Source organism: Vanellus vanellus, assembly GCF_965231255.1.
Source record: "Vanellus vanellus genome assembly, chromosome: 1".
NCBI lineage: Eukaryota > Metazoa > Chordata > Aves > Charadriiformes > Charadriidae > Vanellus > Vanellus vanellus.
The window spans coordinates 68,483,732-68,505,305 of record NC_138905.1 but is presented as its reverse complement, the minus strand read 5'-3'; the positions used below and the strand labels follow the sequence as shown (position 1 = coordinate 68,505,305).

The 21,574-nt window shown below is 44.2% G+C and overlaps 1 protein-coding gene across 1 annotated transcript in view; it reads right to left on the bottom strand.

Annotated features, from left to right (window-relative positions):
- The window catches only part of WNK1 (WNK lysine deficient protein kinase 1), a 107,140-nt gene extending 101,495 nt beyond the window's left edge, over positions 1–5,645 (bottom strand). The window contains exon 1 of the mRNA XM_082498637.1: positions 4,675–5,645. Coding sequence (XP_082354763.1) covers positions 4,675–5,460 — 786 coding nt within the window. The 5' untranslated portion in view covers positions 5,461–5,645. The remainder of the gene's footprint in view (positions 1–4,674) is intronic.
- Between the last annotated feature and the right edge of the window lie 15,929 nt (positions 5,646–21,574).

Here is a 21,574-nt window from a genome sequence, read left to right as displayed (position 1 = left end):
TTTACCAGAGTGCACTACAGAATCTAGTGGTTCATATTTGGTTACAGCATTATATTTGTTCTCTACTTTTTTCATTGCTACTGCCTGTATGAAGAAAAGTCCATTTTTAAGTCAAAATATTTGTACACTTGGTCTATAATTAACAGTCTGCAACAGAATGGCATCGATGTAACCCACACTAGTTTATTACTCAGAAGATTTATAACTAAAGGTAACCAAATTCACACTCTGCTTCCCCTCAAAGTAGTAACAAGTACAACATACTCCGCCACTTTCACATCCCAAACTCATTTTCTTAACCCCAGAAGCTCTACCTCACTTAAGAGACAGCCCTCAACCTCCTTTACCCCTTCAGCAGTTCACATTAAGCACAATAACCTGACTAACACGCACTGATGCCAGAGTAAGACTGACCAAGCAACATATCAGCAAGAAGATGCATTCTTTAACTGTAACTGCTGACTGACCCGCCTGCCCTTTCTGTCAAAGAAATACAAAGGACAGCAGTGATACAGCACGTACCAGACAAGCAGTACAGTTCTCCAATGCACACAGTTTACCAGGAATGCATTTTCAACTAATGAAAATATCTAATAACAGTTTCTAAATCATGCTTCCTTTAAGAGGAGACACTGTCCAAATGGAAAGAGGCAAGTCTTCAAATGTCCAACAATGCACAGCATAAAAGACACTTCGATTTACCTTCCATATCATCAAGTGCACTTTCATAATTGAAAAATTACTAGTTCAAGTGACAGAACACAGTGGAGTAATTCTAGACACAAGATTTTGCAGTCCATCAAGTAACTGCACCACCCTGCATTGTTCTGTAAACCAGAAGTTAAACTACAGTCTTGATTTAAAACCAACTCAAACTGAAGCAGGGACTCACAGAATGACACATTACCCTAAGATTTTACTTTTACAGTCAACTATTGAGTCTTGCTACCTTTGGTATAAGAGTATTACTTCACATAGATAAACTTAATGCAATAGGAAAAGGCATCATATTTTAGCCACATTGCCTAAACTGTACAGAGGTGACAAAAGACTCACTGCTCAGAAATGTAATTCAAAAGAATAACCAGTAACATGATTGTACAGGAACAGGTATTTTAAATTAAAACAGAAAACAGTGGCAGTAACCACTTTTGCCAACTTCTACCTACTTAAAGACCCTTAAAATAGTAACCCTAACTATTAGTTCACCCAATTTATGAGATGTGCTAATGACAACAGCAGGAGGCACACTTGACTGATAATAACTAGAGTTGAGATGAATATATGCAGTGGGAATAAAAGTATTTGAAGGCTAACACTACACAAACAATTTCTTGCAGTAACTGAAACTGAGGACTGGCCCTAAGCAGTTCCTGCTGAGCTCTTCACAGCTCCACTATGCTCACAGCAGGGCAGATATTCCACATTTAAATACCTGCATGCAATATTTAAACTAGGTTCAGTTATAATTTGCTTCATATAGACAGGCCACAAAGTAAACTAGGATAATCCATCAGTCACATCTTTGTTAGAATTTTGTTACACGTCTATAAGCAACCTTGAAATAATCAAGTCCTTCAAATCAAATATTCCCATCTTCCACAGTTCAAGAAAAAACAGAGTCTTGGCCAGGACCTCCCTTGCTATAGATACTAACACCACCACTAGGTCACCTACAGAATTTCAGCTCTTTCTCCTATTTCCTCCACAGTTCAGTACATCAAGCATAAGGGGCATTACAACACAGTTCAAGTGCCTTCATAAGGATGTGGAGCAATATTCTCCAGAATATCTACAGTAACTTGGGAACCCAAGCTGCATTTGATAGACAGCCCCCGAACTCCCTTTGAAAAGCAGCGTATTGATATTCTCATATTTTATACTTTATCATTACAGAGTATATACTTAAAGATTAGGTACAGTTGCATTATTCAGCATTAAAGAGCCATTCTACCAGAGACCATCACAACATCTTCTGTGCTGTCCTTGATCCACAAGATTCCTACTACAGAATTTGTTCCATTATTTAAATGCTGTAGTTTAACTGAGATGAAAGCAGCTGACATCTTGCCTCCTTCCAAACTGCAGAGATTTTAAAGAAACTGAAGTATTCAAGGTATGCTAGAAAAGTCTTAAAAGAACATACACCCAATGACTCTGCAAAAGTACAAACTGTTCTCACACCATTCTGTTATACATCTTGCAATCAAGATCCGTGATACACCATTATCAACGTTGGACAGGTCAGGAGAGGAACAACTTAGTCTGCATAATCATGCTAAGCAGCTTCATTCCAGCAGCAATACAGTAGCACTGTTGAGAAGACCCTACGAGAGGTTGGACACCTAGTGTGCCAACGCTTGCCAGCATGAATACAGAGAAGAAAAGCTCTTCTATTGCTAAGGAACATTATTTCAAGACAATTAGAAGCAACCATCGTTAGTTATGGTTGGTGTAATAAAGCATGGAAGAAAAATTATTCATGTTTCTCTAATAAAATAATCACACTTTGAAGGTTCGATCAATCCTCAAACCATGGCATTCTGGAAAACCAATGGCACCTAGGTTTCAGTCCATCTTTCTGAATCCAGATTGTATTTTGATACAAATCATGTATAATGAGTATCACTAGCCTGTCAACAATTGTACTTTCCTAGATAAAGAGGATGTACCCATCATACCATCAAATACCAAGTTCCTCCTGTTATTTCTAGATGCACACAATAACAGGACTTAATCTTAAAAGATTCTACTAACTGTAGAGAGTCCAGTTCCTTTAGCAAATATCTTTAACAGCTATAAAACGTGTATCCTTGTTTCAAACTTGTCATTTTGTATGCAGTCGCCTGAAGAGAAGAAAGCTACAGCCTTCAGAATAATTTAATCCACAAGAAACTCCTGTAATGTAGTTAACCTCCAAGACATCAAATATTTCCCCCTTACCAGTATTTTAATTCATGCTTTTCGCAATCTGTCATTTTAAATACTACACATTAAATTCTTCAATCAATTGAAAGCTCAGCAACATGTCCTTTATAAATGAGCTTCGTTATTAAAGTACATCAAAGAAGGTGCTTCTTTAGACAGTTTGTCCACATGGTACTGATGATGATTAAGACACTCCAACAGACAAAATGTTATCAAAAAGCAACTGATGTCAAGCTGACACTAGTTTCTGATTAGTAAGTACAGTGTGAAGATTAAAACAGATTTCAGGGATTAAAGTCAAGGAACTCCAAAATTGAAAAGACTAAAATTTCAAATAAAAGTCATAGTTTTCATGGATTATTAATATCCTTTCAGTTCAAACTACACGTGAAAAGCTTAAGCAGAGCCCAACACTGGACCGTTTCACTTTTTTAATTTAAAATTAACGTTCAAAAGACTGCCACAGCAAGTAAATAGCTAGTATGGAGGAGTGGGGCGTGCTTATGGGTCACAAAGAAACTGGAAGATTACTTTCACAGCCAGTAAGCATAAAATAACAGCAATAATATAATCAACCAAGATACTTGTAGAATGCTTGAGCAATCATCCAAAAGCAAACATGAATACAAATCAAGAGATCTCTTCATAAATTCTGTTTGACTGGAACAGATATAAAATTGCTTTTGAGTTTTGGTACAGTCACTGCAATCAATCATTTATGAGCAGCTAACTGCTTAAAAACCGCTCAAAGACTTCTGGGATTTTGACCCAATGGTCTTTGTCTACCCTAAATTGGATGGGAACACACACAATAAAGCCATACTACATGAAACCCTCTATAAAATGCACCAAAACTCACCACTAAAAAGCAAGCACTATCCTTTTAACAAACTAGTACACCAGGTACTTGTTCCTGGTACTCCAAGCTCTTCCCACTTTTAATGTTGTTGCACAGCAACCTGTGTCTTGGTTATACAAGCTCTGACTTGCATGGAAATAAAGGTGTTCTTGCCATTGTTAGACTGGGCTTCTAGAGAACTCTGGCTCTGCTCAGGCCAAAAACCTGGTAGAAATGTAGTGTCTTAGTCCAGTTTAATCCACCAGTCATTTGGAAAGGTTAAACTCAGGGGTTTGGGGTTTTTTTTTAAGGCTTCAGAAAAGCAACAATTACTTTCTTCCTTTTCTTGTGCCTGTTATGAAGTGTGAACCCTAGAACTCAGAATGAAAAGTGTATATTCTAGGGTTACCTCCTACAAGAATCCACTGCCAAAAACATATGAAATATATTAAAATGTTAATTTCTCAGACTTTTTTCTAAGAAAAATACCGAAACAAATTTAGAAAAGTTACGGCTAACTCAAGTTGACATTCACTTACACATTTACCTTCACTCTCCCTGAAGCTGTGTACAAGTTGGTTTTTTTTTTTTTTTTTTTACAATCCTCCAAGCTACCTTTTGGAGGTGTAAAATGCAAGACACTATAAAAAACAGAACTGTAGTACGTTTTCTGATGATAAAGCTAAAAAATTCTTCAGAGAGTAGAGTATTTAAAAGAATTAAAAGGCAAACTGACTCCAAGGAAAGGCTGCACCTTTCTTCCAAAGGAGTGCCTCAGCTAAGGTCTGCGGTTCCCTTTCTGTATAAAGCAGACCTCAAGTCAACAGATTTTACTTCCTTCAAGCACACAGCCTAGCACCTGGGAGAGTGACTGTGCTTTGGTAATTCACAACTTATATTTATTTTACCTGCAGCTCGCACCAGGCGACTTCGACAGTGGTATCCGTATCCAGTCCTTTATACACAGTTTTGAAAGAGCCTCTTCCAATCTCAATGTCAAACTTCAGGAAGCGGCCATCCGGGGAGATGCCCACTGCCTTGGTCTCAAGCTCTTCAATATCTTCCTGCTGTGTTCTCCGCTCCTCAAATTCCCGGCTGGCAGCTGACGCGCTGCCAGCTGCGCTGGTGGGGGGCAGCGCGGTTGCCTCATCCTCCTCCTCTTTGGGCAGCAGTGGGGCGGCATCCTTCGGGGCAGGGGGCTCCTGAGCAGACTGTTCTTCGAGGGGAAGCGGGGCAGGCAGCGGCGGCTGCTGCAGCAGCGAGGGGGCCTGGGCGGCGCTGACAGGGATGCAGGAGGTCCGGCTGACACACTCGGGAGGAGAGACCAACGGAGTGGCGCTGCCTCCCGAGACAGGGACCGAGGGCGCTGCGGGCTGCAAACTGGGTAGCTCCAAGGCCGTAGCGTTGGAGTCGCAAATCACGCTACGGCGGAAGAAGCGGTGCTCGGTGGCTGCCGCCCCTCGGCTGTCCTTGTCCATGGTGTGGCGGCGGCGCCGGTACTCCTCACTACGGCCTCCGCTCCCGGCTCCGCCGCCTGCTCCACCGGACCCGGAGGCCCCGTGGTCGGCGGCAGCGGCTCCCAGCTTCTCCCCGATGGAGCTGTCCGAGCTGGAACCGTTCTTGGGCGGCGGCGGCGGGGGAGCCAGGAAGCGAGGAGCCGGGGTACCGCTGTCTGCGGCGCCCCCCGACATCATGCCCCGGGGGAGCGCTGCTAGGGCGAGGCGGCGGCGGCGGGGAGGGGGGGGGGAGGCGAGGGAAGGAGCCGGTCACTGAGCGGGGAGCGCGCCTGTCCGCGGCTGCCGTTGCAGCTGCAACAGAGGAGGGTCCCAAGGGCTCCTTACGGCGGAGCTGGGAGGCGGCTGCAGGGGAGGCTGGGCCGGCGGGGTGGATCCCCGGTTAGTGTCTGCATCCATCCTGCAGCGAGGAGCCGGGCAGCGGGGCCGACATGGAGTACCAGGAGCGGAGACGGGGCGCGGGGATTGGGGCGGCGAGGAAAAGAAAAGCCCCGAGCACCAGGCCCGGGGGGGCCGGGAGGCGCCCCGAGGCAGGCCCCCGACCGGGGGTGAAGCCGGTGCCTCACCCGGCTGCCTTAAGGCGAGGGGACCGCGCTGCAATTATTCCCCGGCGACAGAGAGAAAGCGGGGCAGGTCCGGGCGCCCCCTGCAGCGAGGCCCTGCGGGTAGGGGATGGGGCCGGGAGGCGAGGCAGGGAGAGGGGGGCAGGCCCCGCACGCCGTCCGCGGAGGAAGCTGCCGCCCTCAGTCACTCGCACCGGGCGGAGGAGGCCTGGGCAGGCCCAGCGCCCTCACCTCGGCGAGGGGGGCAGGGAAAGGGGGGCAAGGAAAGGAGGCCCGGGAGGGAGGGGGCTCAGCCCCGCCTCACAGGGGCGCCCATGGCGGCCGCGGCCTCCACCTCCCGGCAGGCAGCCACCGCCCGCCCGCGCGCGCGGCCGGGCCGCGCTCCCTCCAACAGCGACGGCCGCTGCCGCCGCCGCCGCCGCCTCGCACGGAGCCGGAAACCCTCCTCCTGCCCCCCGCCCGCGGCTCGCAGCCTCTCCTCACCGGGGGCCGCCAAACCGCCGCCGACCGCCACAGGTGAGCCGAGTCCCGGGTGGCCGCCCCGCGCCGCGGCGGTGAGGAGGGGAGCGGGAGCCGCCGCGGCCGCCCCGGGCACGTCTACGGCGCTAAATGGCGACGGCAGCCCGAAACCGACACACAGCAGGGGAGGGGAGGGGAGGGGAGAAGGGGGGCGGGGAGGGCCCGTGCCGCCCGCCACGCCCCCTTCCGTGCCCGCCCTGCGCACGCGCGCACGCCCGCGCGGGGGTACAGTGGCTCACCCGCTCCCCCACCCCCACCCCGCAGACTAGGAGAGGTGGCATCTCCCGTCGTGCACCGCGCCGAGCGCGGAGCATCACGGGCGTTGTAGTTTACGTCGGCGGGAGGGCGCTCCGCTTCGCCTCGCCGGGCCGAGGGCGGCCCGTGGCTTCCCCCCGGGGAAGGAAGGATGGAGGCTCCCGGCGTGGCCAGGGGAACCGATGCGGCGTGGGGGGAAGCGAGGCTGTCCCCCGGCTCCTGCTCTTGCCAAAGCGGGGCGGCGGTGGGGCGCGCAGCCGCCCCCTCCTCCGCCCGCCCGGCCCTCAGGGCGGCCTGGGCCGCAGGAGGTGTGAAAGGCGCTGAGTCGGCTCCCGTTGCTTGTTCCTTCAAGTCCTACATTACACCTATTTAATATATTAAGTATTTAACCTCGTGTTTTCAAACAGCCTTCAAAATTCTTTAAAATTGCAGGCAACGATAACTCAGTGTGCGTGAGTACTGTACGAACAAGTCAGGGTTTGGGGTTTTCCTCGGTTTAGGTCATCCGAAGCGGTATGAATTGGTCACACAACCTAAAATGCAAATAACTTACCTGTAAATGCGTCCTCTCCATTATTTAAAAGAAACAGGATTTGCAGCCTTTGCCCTGAAAATGTTGGTTATCCCATGGCCGTTTCAGTCAGGACTGCGGCTGCTGCAGTTGAATCGGGGCTGCACAGCAGCCGGGGGAGCAGTGAGAGCCTACGCGAATGCTGACACAAATCAGGAACTTTCAGGTTAACAAAGCATTGGCACACACGAGTCATCTAGTTTATTTATGTCATGTTCCTCTTTTGTATTAATAAACCAAAACCAAGCACTTTCCTTCTTACAAGAGCAGTCTTTTGAAGTCAGCGGGAATGTACTGAAGGAGGAGCGAATTATTTGGTACCATGCCTTTCGGGCAACTACAAATCAAAAATTATGTTAAAGAAAAAAAAAAAATCAGGAAATTTCCCTATGTAAATAATATGTTCCCAGCAAATACACTGGCATTTCAAATACTTTTTGAAAAGTTACTTTTAAACCAGCAGTTTAGAGGAAGTTGTGCATTGCTGATGTGAGGCCTTAACTCCTGCACAACGTAACACAAATGGCCCTTTCAGACCTCCTCAGCCCCCAGCCATAAAATCCCAATCCGAGCAATTCCTCACATATAAAATTTAATACCACACGGTAATCAGAATACCATTGCTTTCTGGATATCAACTACTTTGTAACAGCAAACAAAATGATAATACAGTCTTCACAAAAGGGACAAAACATATTTCATTGTACAACTCTTCAGTAAAGTCTTCTGCATGGTTTAAGCCTTCTAGAGCTTGCCTTCATTGCAAAAGTTAATTTAGTTACTATAATTGTTAGTGTGCCGCTTGAACTGCATTGGCACAAGAGTAGAACTTTCCAAAACAATGCTGAGCTAAATGGGCTAATTTTATTAGCAGCAAAGAGTGACTGGATCAAAACCGATTAACTCCTAACTCAATCTGCCACATCTCCACTGCACTGCCAGGTCCAACGGCACCAGCAATTGACCATCAACATCCCCAATACCAAGCAGGGTTCAGCTTCACTCAACACTTGGCTACAGGTATTTGTGCATCTCTAGACACCAGAATGAAGATTCATTTGTACTATCAGCAGGCATATCTGTACTAGCTTTACACTGTTAAGAGTACTAGGACAAAGTAGCAGAGCTCCAGCAAGGGCTGGCAACCAAAGCCCTATTACCTACCCTGGTCTGTGCCACTCCATCTTCACCGTTGTTGTTGCCTTCTGGAGCTACATTAAAGCAGAGGTCTGCTTTCTTCCAAAGCCTGCTGCGTTTTTGCTAACCCTTTGGGTGGGATAAGTAGGAGTAGATAGGTAGCAAACCTTACTTTAGCTTGATGCCTGTTGTAACTTCATGAGCATATACCCAAAATAATACAGTGATAAATCATTCCTTGTGGTGTAAGCCTACAGAGCTGTTAGGTGAATTCCACTTGCATCATCAGTAGTTTTTGGCAGGCGGCTCCCAGGTCTGCACCCAGCCACGTACCATATGACCTACTGCAAAAGGTAGATGGGCTGCAGCTGGGGAACCACCGCCCTGTGGTCTACACATGTGGCTTAAATGAGACCTTGCGTGTAGCCCTTCGCTTACTCAAGTGCCTTTCACCCATTGTTCTTAAATATATTTTCCCTTAGTTAATTAAGCAAAAGCTTTGCAAAAGAGACCTGCAGCCCAGCAGTGCATAGCCACAGGGGGCCTGAGGCAATCTTCGACTAAAAAATTGTGGTAATTATGTAAAAAAGCACCTCCCCGGTGTCTGATCCAGCACATGCCTTAGTGCTCTTGAAATTCAAGGTGGTTACTCCTCTGAGCCCAACGTGTTCAGTGTGAGGTCCCTAAAACCCAGCTCATCTCACTGGCTCCTCTTCTGGGCAGAGATAGGTATAGGCGTTATCTCGGTGGGAAAAAAAAAAAAAAGCTAAGCAGCTGACCTGGAGGTGGGAATGATGGATTTTGTCTTTGTTAGCTCTGAAAAATGAAGTGGAATGATATTGGCAATTATATTTTATGTGGGTGTTATTTTAATTTTGTCATTCTAAAAAAAGAGGAATGTAATAAAGAGTGTGGGCTTGCTTCCCCTTCAATTTTATTTCTTTTAATCTGTAAAACTGTTTAGGCTAAATGGAAAATTTTAGTATTGCAGCAAGATTTAATAAAGCATTAAAGTAAATTCTATATGCATTCTATGTTTAGAAACAAGTAATTAAAATAGTTTCGGTGCCAGAGCTCCTCAGCCAATTAAAAATATTTCTTTCACCCATTGCTGTAAGAAAAATCCACAGAAATAAGGAGTCTGACTATACTTGAGAAATTACAGGCAAAGCGACTTAAACGATCTTTTCATTAAATCCAAAGGGCTGACACTTGAAATAGTAAAAATATCCTCCTTCTGTCAAGCCTCTCTTAGTTACAGTCATCTTGCTTGGAACAATAATAGTTTAAAAAATTACCCTGAATGAAGAGTGATTTTGAAGTTGACTGAATCAGAAACTTTTTTTCTGTTTTGCTTTCTCCAGTGAAATTTCATTCACTGTTGGCATTCATGACTTGCCCATGTGACAAAGTATTAATGTGAAACAGCTATTCTCTATTTTCTCTTATGCAATACATTATGCAATACTGAAGGCTATGCCATAATTTTGATACATGTGATTTTACTCCATAACCTAAGTGCTTTTCAAAGCAAACAGTTCATCTTGGTTTTATTGCACATTACCAGGTTGCAGCTACAGTGCCGTAGAACAACAGTGACAATCCAAATTTTTCTACTACAGTTTCTTCTTTTTCCTTGACATTTCTCAAATCTAGGCTTCTGCCACAGTGTTCACTTTTGTTTCTTAATGCTGGAAGTTAGTGAAACAAAGTGTTTCAAGACCACATGCTTGAGAAATAAGAGTATTTAACTTTCCAGCTATTCTATTCTGCTTTTTTTCTCCCCCCAGCAAATCAAACTGAATTGGAAACTTGTTCTAAAACCTTAGATTTCCTTTATACTTTTACCTCTAGTGAGGTTTTGCACTTGCAAGTAGCTCTGGAGGTCAGGTCGATTACAAAATCATTGTAAACATCTCTAGAATCTATGGGCAGTTTAAGTCTTCAGACTCTGTAGTACATGATCCATCAGATGGTGCTGGATGGTGAGTTCTGCCAAAACTTCTGAATGTAGATAGTATCTCCACGAGCAGGGACCATGGGAATTGAAAAAGAGCAAGAACTCCAAGTCTTACAGGGCTCAAAACTAAACATCCCTCTTTGTGCTCTCGTGGCTTACAGAGTCCGCTAGTTCTGCAGGAAAATAGGTCCACACTGTGGCCAAAACACCTGAGCAAAGTGTGAGCTCTAACTAAAGGACTAGTGAAAGAGGCAGCCAGACTGTAAAAGGAGGACTGAATTCAGAGATGATGAATTTATGTGACATTTCTTGTTTATTGCTTGAGAAAATGTCAACAACCTTGTACCATAAAACTGGAGCATAACATGTGCTTCTTCATCAGATTGAAACCTACGTTTCCCTTTCACCCACCCATCCACCTACATCCTAACTACTAGAATAGAAAGCATAACTCTCTTCCTTTCCCAACTTTCACCATTCTTTTGATCTACACTAACAAATGTATCCTACCCATGTAAAAGTAAATCAGTGGGAGAACCAGTAGAAGGCTGTATCACTGATTTGTTACCTGTGTTTATTAATGACCAAAGTACATTTTTCAGTTATATTAATAACCATTTTTAGTCTAAAGCTCATTGTAGGCTGTGCTGCTGGCTCCCTGTTGTTTGTATCTAATCAACTATTGTATTTATTGTCAGCATATCTATTCATCTATTACATTATCCAAACATAAATCATTCAGATAAAGTCAAACAACAGGAGCATGATAAAAGGACATTTAGAATAACTCAAACACTGAATTATATCAGAGATGAGACTTGGTTATTGTTCATGCACTATTTCAAACTGTATCAAGCCATAATGGCAGGTGCTGTGCCAAATTCAGTGTCACCCCTATTGAGGGCAAAGGAAAATCATTGCTCACTTCATTCTTTGTGTCATCTTCATGGCTATTCTTGCGATGTTTCTTTACACAACAAGTTTGTGAAGTAGTCTAACAGTGAGTAAGTGTTTCGGAAGCATGGATATTTGCTGAAATCAGCATTGTGTTCTTCCTTTTTCTGTGTCATTAGTCATTGCTCAGGATGCCTCATTTATCTTTTTTCTCTCTGGGGCTTTAGGGAATTCTGTGCTTCACAGCAGTGTCATAACACTTCTAAAGCAAGCACAGAAGCAGGGGCACCGCTTTAATGAAGATGAGCTGTTTGATGAAGGTGGGTGGAGGGAAGTGTGAAAAGATGGTGATGCTGTGTTTGTGACTGAATCTGTTAGTGATGCTGTGCAGCAGTCAGCCTGCCCTGCTTGCTGTTCACCACTCACAAGCTGATGAAAATCAATCACTCTCACAGCAGGTCCAGTCCTGCTCCTCTCTACATCAAAGTACAAAAATAAAATACTACTCACTTCAGTCAAAGCAGGAGCAGGCTTATAGTCCAGCATAAAGAACTTCCTTGTGTCCTTCAAAAACGCAGGCTGGGCCAAATGCAAAGCATTAGTCTGTTCCTATGTCATTTATCCCAGCTCCAGTACTGGAAGGTGCTTGTCATTTCTGAAAGGTGTTGAGCATTCCTGAAGGATAATGAGCGCTCTCCACGGCCATTGACTGCAGGGAAGGCGAGAGCACTCAGCCCCTCACGGCAGCGCTCAACACATTGCAGAATCCAGCCCTTGGTAAGGCAGGAGTCCTAAAGAAAAAAGGAGCATGTGGTCATTTGCCCAAAGGGAGCAATATAAATCTGGAGTAGCCTCCTCAGATCACTTCTCTCCTTGCCAAAATACTTAGTGCAAGGCGTGATTGGCCTGTTGTGCACGTTACAGAGTTGTCCACTTGCGGAGTCAGTCAGCTGGCTTCTCTTGCAGTCTGTGGGGACCAGGAGTGAAGGCACAAAGTTGAAACGTCACACATTCTGGCAATCTGCAGCTGATGCATGGCCTGCCGTAGTGGTTTGTCAGTAGTGAAAGTGTTTATTGATGATATAAGCATGCTGGTATTAAAAGTGACTTAAAATAAAGCTCCTTACCTGAATGACCTCTGCTACACATGTGCAAAGTTTTCACACTCATGTAGTTTCAGTGGTGTAATTACAGTCTAATGAAAAAATATCCAGTGTAAACAAGCTCTTGCAGACCATTGCCAGATGACACAGGTCAGAGCAGCTCTCATGTTGCTCAAATCTGTGTCCAAGGCTGGGCAGAGAATCAGGGAACTGCAGCTGCCTCGCAGATTGCACTAGATCTTTTGCTGTGCTTGATCTTAAGTGAAATACTCCAGGGAATCTACTTCATGTTTATCAGAGATCTTGGGAGGCTGTTGAGTGTCTTAACACTCCAGGTGAGAAGGAGATCTGTGTGGATTTGAAAACTAATAAAAACTAGAAAAGGTCTCAGTTTCCTTTGTATCCACGTGCATACCTAAATGCAGACAACCCTGATAGGTCTGACACAAATTGCTGATGACTAACTCTATCGCAAAACACCAGCCTCTCCAAACTGATGAGATACACAGGAACTCATCAAGTAGCCTCAAATAAAGCAGAATGGAAGTTCATAGTTCAACCACCTTTGAAATGTGACAAAAATGGTTTTAGAAGCATACAGAAGCATTTGGATGGGGCTTTGAGCAACCTAGTCTAGTGGAAGGTGTCTCTTCCAGCTCTAACCATTCTATGATTCACATGTATATATACAAAACACTTGTATTTTAATGTCCTTCTCTAAGAAACAACTTGCCCAATTCATCTACCTCTGATACCAACACAGTGGTTCGGCTGTTTCAGTCCTGAAACATCGGTCTTTTAAAATATTTCTGGTTCATATTCTTGTTCTCTGAAAACAACTTCCCCTTCTTTTACATCCCTCCACAAACTATCAACTGCCACTGATAGCCGGAAAGCAAAAATATTGCCTTGCCAGGACACAAACAACATCACACTAAAGACCAGACCGTGAATTATAGTAGGAGTGATGTCTTTCTGCTCAGGCAACTCCTGAACTGCCTTAGGTAGATAGGACAAAGCCTTGGGAAAGATACGTTTAAGTACAGCCATGGCTTCAAAACTTTCAGCTATGCAAAGATTAAGTAGACAGATCGTCTACAGCAACACCAGTATAAAGGACAAATTATTAAAACTTTTTGATGAGTCAGACTCATTTCCTGTCGTTCGCGCCACCCTCTTTGGGATGCAGTGCTTAAGTTCCCCTGGTGCCTGCAACCTGAACGCTGAGCTGTTTACTCCCAGCACCTTGTACCTCCATCAGTAGCCTCGCCGCTGTGGCTGGAGACGGGCAACCAAACGTGCATTGTCAGGACCCAAATCTACAAACACTTCAACTAGGAAACAGTACTTAGTCCTACAAACAGACCCGTTGACATTTTGCATTGCACACAGCAGTAAGTGTCTGAAGGCTCAGGCTCTTAGCGATTATGTGATTACAGGTACAACAGTTAAGATTCAAAACAGTACAGGTCATGGAAATGCAAATCATGCTGGTCTCTCCTAAAACACTAAAAATCCCCAAATCGAACATCAGTACCTAAAATTAGATCCACAGTCAAGTGACAGAGGTTACACAACATTCATTACAAGGTTTGCCAGGATTTTCAAGCAGAAAAACCCAGAAGGATATATAGATCCACCCATTAGGACTTCTAATATCACAGTGAGTAAATTACTTTTAAAAAACATCTTGCATTACAGGGAATATATAATCTCAGGGGAACCAAACAGTCTCTGAGCAGCTTACACTTTTGGCAGCAGCCCAAGGTACCATGAGGCACAAATCACGCAAATGTCTGAGTTTGTGTAAATTCTGTGCTCAACATCTGCATGAGCTTTCTTCCTTACTGTAAAAAAAATTCTATCTGATGTTTTGTCTCTTTGCCTGATATTCAAACATCAATATATGTTAGCAGACACATCAGACAAATTATGGTTATTCCTTGAATCTAAATCTTTTGTGTCCCCTCACTGTACCAGATATGTAACAACACATATGATAGATCATGTATTAACAGTCAATTGCAACATAAAACCAACAAAAAGGAGGATTATTACAATGCTGTGATGATTTCTTCTTCGTGAAGTCATTATTTACCTCCTTAAAGGGCCTGAAGTTCTGTTAAAATGTAGGTATTATTACCATGCAGTTATTATCAAGGACTAGAAATGTGATTATTTGGGTATTATGACCGTCTGTAAATATTTAAAGCATTAAATCCCAAAGAGAGAGTTAATATAACACAGGAAAGTAACATTAGAACTACTAGGGTGAATTGTGGAATGGGTAAATAGAAAAGCTTGAATATATTTGAATGTGGAATAATCTCCCAGTAAGACAGAGCTGATACTGCATTACTTGACATTGTTTCAGTGACGATCCCAAAAGAGCATTCAAAATCTACTGAGTTAAAACATATAAGATCAGAGACACATTAGAACATGAAACCAGTTACTTGTGCAAACTACTATAAACAGAGTCCATCACCCTGATACTAAGAGTAATGAGTTCATAATTGTCAGTAAATGGTATGGTTGGAAATATTTGGTTGAGAAAAAAGTCCACGCTGGTTTACATCTCTTAATTTTCACACCCTGAATATGGACACTTTCTTGGTCATCCACCCCTCCTGTTTCAAAACCAAAACATACACCCTCTTTACACCCTCTTTACTGCCTGTAAAACTGGTAACACCTGTACACTGTGCCAAGATATTAAGCTGTTCATATCATTTTATCAATGATGTTGAGATCTTCATACAGGAGAGAGAAGTAACCACCACTGTGGTGTGGTTTCTGACCTGCTTGTTAGCAGCTCAGCTGACTCAGCAGGCAGGTTCAGAATTTTTAAAAATGCAAGCTGACAACAACATGCTCTGAATGTTGGACTAAGCAATTCCAGAGTGCATATTTATCTTACAGTCTTGATTCCTTTTTCTTTCAAGTTTGCTTGGTAAGAATGAAATATTTTGCCTTAAAAAAGCTGATCATAGACAGATAGCACTTATCTAAACCTGTAGTATGCAAGGCAGGCTCTACTTGTGCAGGGAACATTCTTATTCTGAACACATGGTATTGGGAATGTGAGGATCCTAACATAATCCTAACTACTTTTTGTTTGAGTCTCATTAAGCCAAAAATTATATATGGGAACTTTCCTTGTTAAATCCTCTGTTACCACACAGAACGTTACTCTGTGGATTTTGAGAACATTATACTTGCTCAGGATCTGTAGATGTCCCATATCCCTAAATGCTGCCCTCCAAGGGAATTTCTACACGTCTAGGATTTTGAAAGGACCAACACAGAATCACAGAATGGTCAGGGTTGGAAGGGACCTCTGGAGATCATCTAGTCCAACCCCCCCACCAGAGCAGGGTCACCTACAGCAGGTTGCACAGGATGGCATCCAGGTGGGTTTTGAATGTCTCCAGAGACTCCACAACCTCTCTGGGCAGCCTGTTCCAGTGCTCTGCCACCCTCAAAGTAAAGAAGTTCCTCCTCAAGTTAAGATGGGACTTCCGATGTTCAAGTTTGTGCCTGTTATCTTTTGTCCTATCACTGGGCACCACTGAAAAAAGATTGTTCCCATCCTCCTGGCACCCTCCCTTTATGTATTTGTGAGCATTAATATGATCTCCCTCGATCTTCTTTTCTCTAGACTAAAAAGACCCAGGTCCCTCAGCCTTTCCTCATAAGAGAGATGTTCTAATCCCCTAACCATCTTCGTAGCCCTTTGCTGGACCCTCTCCAGCACAAAGCCCTTCAGAGAGAGGTACAGTGTTCCAGGTGCTATAGCAAGAGAAGGGTGGAAAGTTCAAACATGTCTGACCAAGAAAAACGTAGGAGAAAGGCTAAGAGAAAGGCAGCTCTCAATTTCTGGGGCATTGTGAATTCAGGAGGAGGATGAAATACTGAAGCAGCTGGTGAAAAAAAAAAAAAAGTTATTGAAACCCTTACGAAAGATTTTGTATTTTCTTTCCATTTAGAAAATGAGGTTTTCATAGTACACGTAAACATCACCACTGACACTACATGGTGGATGAGATCTCTGTCAGGACAGAAGATTGCTGAAGGCAGACCACTGCACATTTTCATGATGTCATGAGAAAGGAACAAGAAGAACTTAGCTGAGCACAAGTAACCCACATTTCCTCCGGCAGTGTCAGTTTTTACTTTCTAGTCTAAAAAGTATGCCTTTTTGTTCTTCACACTTACCAGCATCAAGTTGTGCTACTAACCCATTCAACCCCATCCCTTCTCCGTGGTCCTCAAGCAGCTCACATCTTATTCAGATTGTTGAGACACCTGGTACCTCTCTCTTAGCCATCTGGATTGTTTTCCTACCTGAATTGCACAATGGGTATGATTGCTGCTTACCTAATGTTTGTTATAAAACCTGCGACAGCATTTTATCCTCACTGCTCTACAAGAGGAAATAGCATTTTATTTGAAATGCTGTGCTGAGTGTCAACATGAGAGGTGTTTTAAAAGAGCTGAGAAGTACGCTGTCAGGAAAATATTTCCAGGCCTACCTTCCTCCCACATCCAACTGTGTTGAAATAATCAAATGCTATACCACTTGTACTTGGGAAGAGGATGACTAACAGCAGCTAATTACTGCTCAGTCTGTTGCCCTCAGCAGCTATCAGTCTGAATCACACCTGCTGGCATGGAGGGGCACAGTTTGCAGTGCGGTGCTCTGGAGGCGACTTAATTTTCAGGGTCTCCCTTGGGAAACAGCAGCTGGGACAAGGACTCCATATATTAAGATCCTATCACAGAGGCTGCTACCACTGTATCTGACTCAGCAGATGGCCTGAACACCCCAGCTCTGAGGCTGTCCAGGTCAGACCTGTCCTGCTGGAGACCCTGGACCGGCCCATGTCATACCGCATGGAAAGGAGAAGGTGGTACCGAATTTCTTCCAGCTCCATCCCTCTGCAGCAGAGACTGAACCTAGCTCAGTGGTACTGGATATTAGTTTCTGCTTTCCTCCCAGTTTGCTGCTGCAGTAGCAAAGAGTTGGCAGAGGGCCTTCTGTATCATATTTGATCTGTTGACACTTGCAGCAGCGCTGGACTCTCACACTGTAGGAGTTTCCGTCTGGAGAAATATGGTAGCCCTTCCTGCCTCCTCATTCCACTCCCTACGGAAAACCTCCCTCTTGTTTTCCCAAATTTTAGGCCAAATAAAATATACCAAAATAACACTGGAGACAGAGAAGGAATCTCTTGCCTCAAACTTGGCCTCAGAACAATACATGCAACCATTACTCGTCTCACAAGTGAAGTCACGCGGGTGGAATCCAGGCAGGGTTTCATAAGCAGGGACTGCAGGTTCACCCTGGCTCCTATGCAAGATATCCCCCTTGTTTGTGGTGGCCGGAATGACCACTTTTGTCTGTTTCCATGCTAGGTTCAGTTCATGAGAGTCCAGGCATTATACTCTTCAGTTGGCTAACTTAAAACTTTCTAGGAAAGAAAGGGCCAGAAGGTCTTGAACTGTGGTGGTGTAGCTGCCTGCTGGCCAATGTGCTGTGGCTTTTCACCGTTCCATGGAGAAGAGGCAGGAAAGCAATACTTTAGAGATCCTGCCTCGCTCTTAAAGCCTTTTGTTACTTTCAGGGACGTTCTCCTGAGTAATCACGTAATTCTGCTGCACTCATGTAATGGATTCAACACCTGACACACAAGCCAGAGGGTGGCTTTCTATAGCATAACCTGCCCCCCCAAAAGTGACCATTATTGTCCTGTCTATGCAGAGCACAGCTCTTACAGGAAGCCTCTTGCAGGCAGGGCAGCAATGCCCCGCACAGAGATACTGCAGAGCATCCTTTCTTACAGTTCCTCAGGGTCATTGCAGGCTCGAGCCATTACATCATCTCACCGTCAAAGAAGCTGGGATTTGGCCCAGAGCTGATGATGTAGTGTAGTACTGTTCTTTACTTAGAAGTAAGATAGGCATTATTATCAAGCTTCTGTCATCACTGTCTCACCTGGGGGACCTTTAGCGCGTCATGCTCCTGCACAGTTAGATTAATGGTGTAGTCCCTTTAAGACAGACAGAGGGGGGTTCTCAAAAATGCAGCTTCTCCGTCTGTTTCTGCCGAGATGTGTGTTTGACAAGCATATTACTAAGTAAAACCCTGTTTAATTTACCCTATCTTATACAGACTTTCATCCCTGTGTGCAATCAGTGTCAAGACAATATATCTGGTGATAATGAATAGCCACATACTGTGTGCTGTAACTTCAGCTCTTTTTAGGGAGTTTTAATCTCTTCTCGATTTCCATCTGCCTTCTGTTCTGACAAAGACCATATGGCTCTTTAGAGCCACCTATGTGCTGGTTAGGTGGGATGCGGGTGTTCGAAGTAGCACTGTTCTTCTGAGGAAATTTCCATTGCAGGTATAGGCTGAGAGAACAGGGTTACCGGCTGGGTGTGGACACTTCTAGGATACATGAACTTCAAGGCCAAAAGGGATCATCACCACAGTCTGTAGAATGACACCTGTTCTTTCACTCCCATATGATAAGCCTAACTGGTTGAACCACATTGGAATCGTAGGGGTGTTCAGTATCTAAACAAAGTCCTGAGGATGCCCTTCTGCAATTTGTCTCCAGCCCTCCACAGGTGTTGTCAAGTCAGCTAGTACAGGCAGCAAGCTAATTTGTACCAGGTGAAGTGCTCAGCCTCCATTTTATCCTCCTTTCTCTTATGTTCCTCTCCTCATCTGGTGCTGGTCTACTGTTTTCAGTAGATGCAAATTGCTTGTAAAAATGTATATGTCAAATTTGTTATCTTAGAAAGAAGTTCTCCCTAGCGGTCTAGCAGCCTCTCAGTGGCAGTGTTATTTGGCAGATGTCCAGGAAAGAACCTCCTGTCGCTAGCTAGGCTTTCACACTTGATTAATGTGCTCTCACCTCTGTATGGAAACATTTCAGTGCTGACCATGAGACCCTTACTGGTGGATCTACCAGTTACAACAACCACCTATAGACCACAACAGTTCATGAAGTGTGTTCTGGGTATCTACAGAGGCTTCAAGGTAACAATTGCATGAATGTTCATAGGATCATTGGTTAAGCAACAAGAAGAATAATGTTTTAAAAAAATCAAATAATAAAATGTGCACAGGGAATCCAGCACTAGTCCACCTTTCCGGCTACACAAGTCCTTCTTCTCTTACCTAACTTCCTCCTCTGTGAACTCCAGGTTTCCTCAACTAATTCCTGACAAACAGCCTTGCTCTGGCTTTTGCATCCTACGCCCCACATTCTTTGGATTTTTTCTATAGATGTTATGGCTGAGATTTTTCACTTTTTTCTTTTTATGACATTCCCTTGCTCTTGCACCCAGCTCCTTCTGGTTAACTGGTTCTCTCCCTCTGCCTGCCTGCCTTTCCATCCTGCCCTCCCGCCTTAGGTGTCGTCACCACCTGCCCTCTCCCCTGAGCCTGCAAAGCCTTCCTCAGTGGAGACCTTTAAGAACAGGTTAGACACATGCTTACCAGAAATAGCAAAAGTACAGTTCATTCTGCCTTCGGGCAGGAAACCAATTAAAGGAGTTACTGAGGCCTCTTCCAGCCCTGCATCTTTCTGATTCTATTATCCTTTGCATTAGTGGGAGAGCAGTAATGGAGCCACACTTCTTGGCACAAATGTTTCCAAGAGATTGTTATCTTGGACTCTTGGGCTTGCAGCCGGAGCTCCCCTTTTGGCTGTCTGCAGGGTAGCACAGGCTGCAGCTAGTGCCAGGGCTCAGGCTTGCCATTTCAGCTTCAGTGATGACTTAAACATCTGAGCTGCTTCTCTCCATAAAGTTATTGAATTAATTTCATTTTCAGTCATTCTACGTTTTCAAAGTACGATGACCGCAGATACTTCTTAGTATAATAGGGGTCTTTCCCTTGAACTTCCCTGTTACTCATCAGCTATTCCCTCCCACTTTCATTTTAGATCTTTTGAGGCAAACATCATTCTTGTGCAGTAAAACCATTCAACCCCCGCAGAGATCAGTTGGGCTGCGGATATGTAACCGAGAATAGTTTCATTCTTTTTGTCATGTTGCCTCCCCCCCCCCCCCCCCTTGCCGTTCTTATTATATTTGTCTTTGTCTGTTCTGGTAATTCTGCAGGTAATGTAGGCAGCATACAAAACTCCACAGTGCATCCTGCGACCATTTTGAGTATAACTGCTCTTCCAATCGGCAGCCAAATGTGCTGTCAGGTGTGCAGACAGGATATGCCAGTTAAGGAATCCAGCCCTTCCGAAACGATTCATTTTCTCCTGTATTAAATTCCTTGGTAAATAGGTTTCTAAAGAGTAAAAAAAATTGCTTTACCACATGTAAAAACATTCCAGAATGAATACCCCATTATACCCATCCAGCTGCAAATTGCTGTTATCTGTTCAGAACAATTAGCCTATTCTACATCCTCTTAAAACCTGATACCAGTCCATCATCTTGGAGCCTGAAGTATAAAGCCATCCATTAACTTCCTTGTACTTTGGATCAGCCCGTAAAAACAGCTTAGTGTTCCAGCATCCTTAGCAATAGGGTTGCTCATTATCAGCTATCAGCTTTTGCGCTAACAGTTCCACACTGAGTACAAAAAAGAAGCCAAAGGGTTTGCCCGCGGTTTTCTATTATTTTAAGCGCTCTGGACTGAACTTACATCAATATTGTTATTGGTGTACTTAAAATAATAGTCAAAAGAATAGATGACTGGAAAAAGGTGAGGTGGTATGGGGAGGAGGAGGAAATGCCGACGCTGCTGGAAAAACATTTTTTTTAAAAAAAAAAAACCAAACTGTTTCAGTGAGACAGGTTTCACAACAAGCACCACTGACTTCTATGGAGTTGCTCCTAAATTGTGCAAAAAGAACTGGGGAGAGAGCAGAAATTACATAGAAGTAGAAAACAGTTAAAGTATATAAAAAATTCAAAATGGATCTTTGAAATAATCAGGAGAAGTTTTCAGAACTCTGGTATGAACAGTCCAAAGCTCAGGAGACTTTCAGGCTTGTGTAACACTCTGAAGTAAATCCACGCAGCTCACTAAGCAGGGAACTCACAAAAAGCATTTTCAAAACCAAAGGTCTGACCACTGTATAGTTTCCTTAGAAAATTAGATTGTCCCTGTGCTGTTGGCCAGTCTTTACTCATCTCTCAAGTACAACATGAAGTGTCCTTGTGGGTCATAGCAATTAATTTCTTTTCTTTTTTGCCTATTCCTTGAAAGTACTTCTGGCTAGCCTTTAGTCTGAGAGGGAATTTGTAAGTGTAA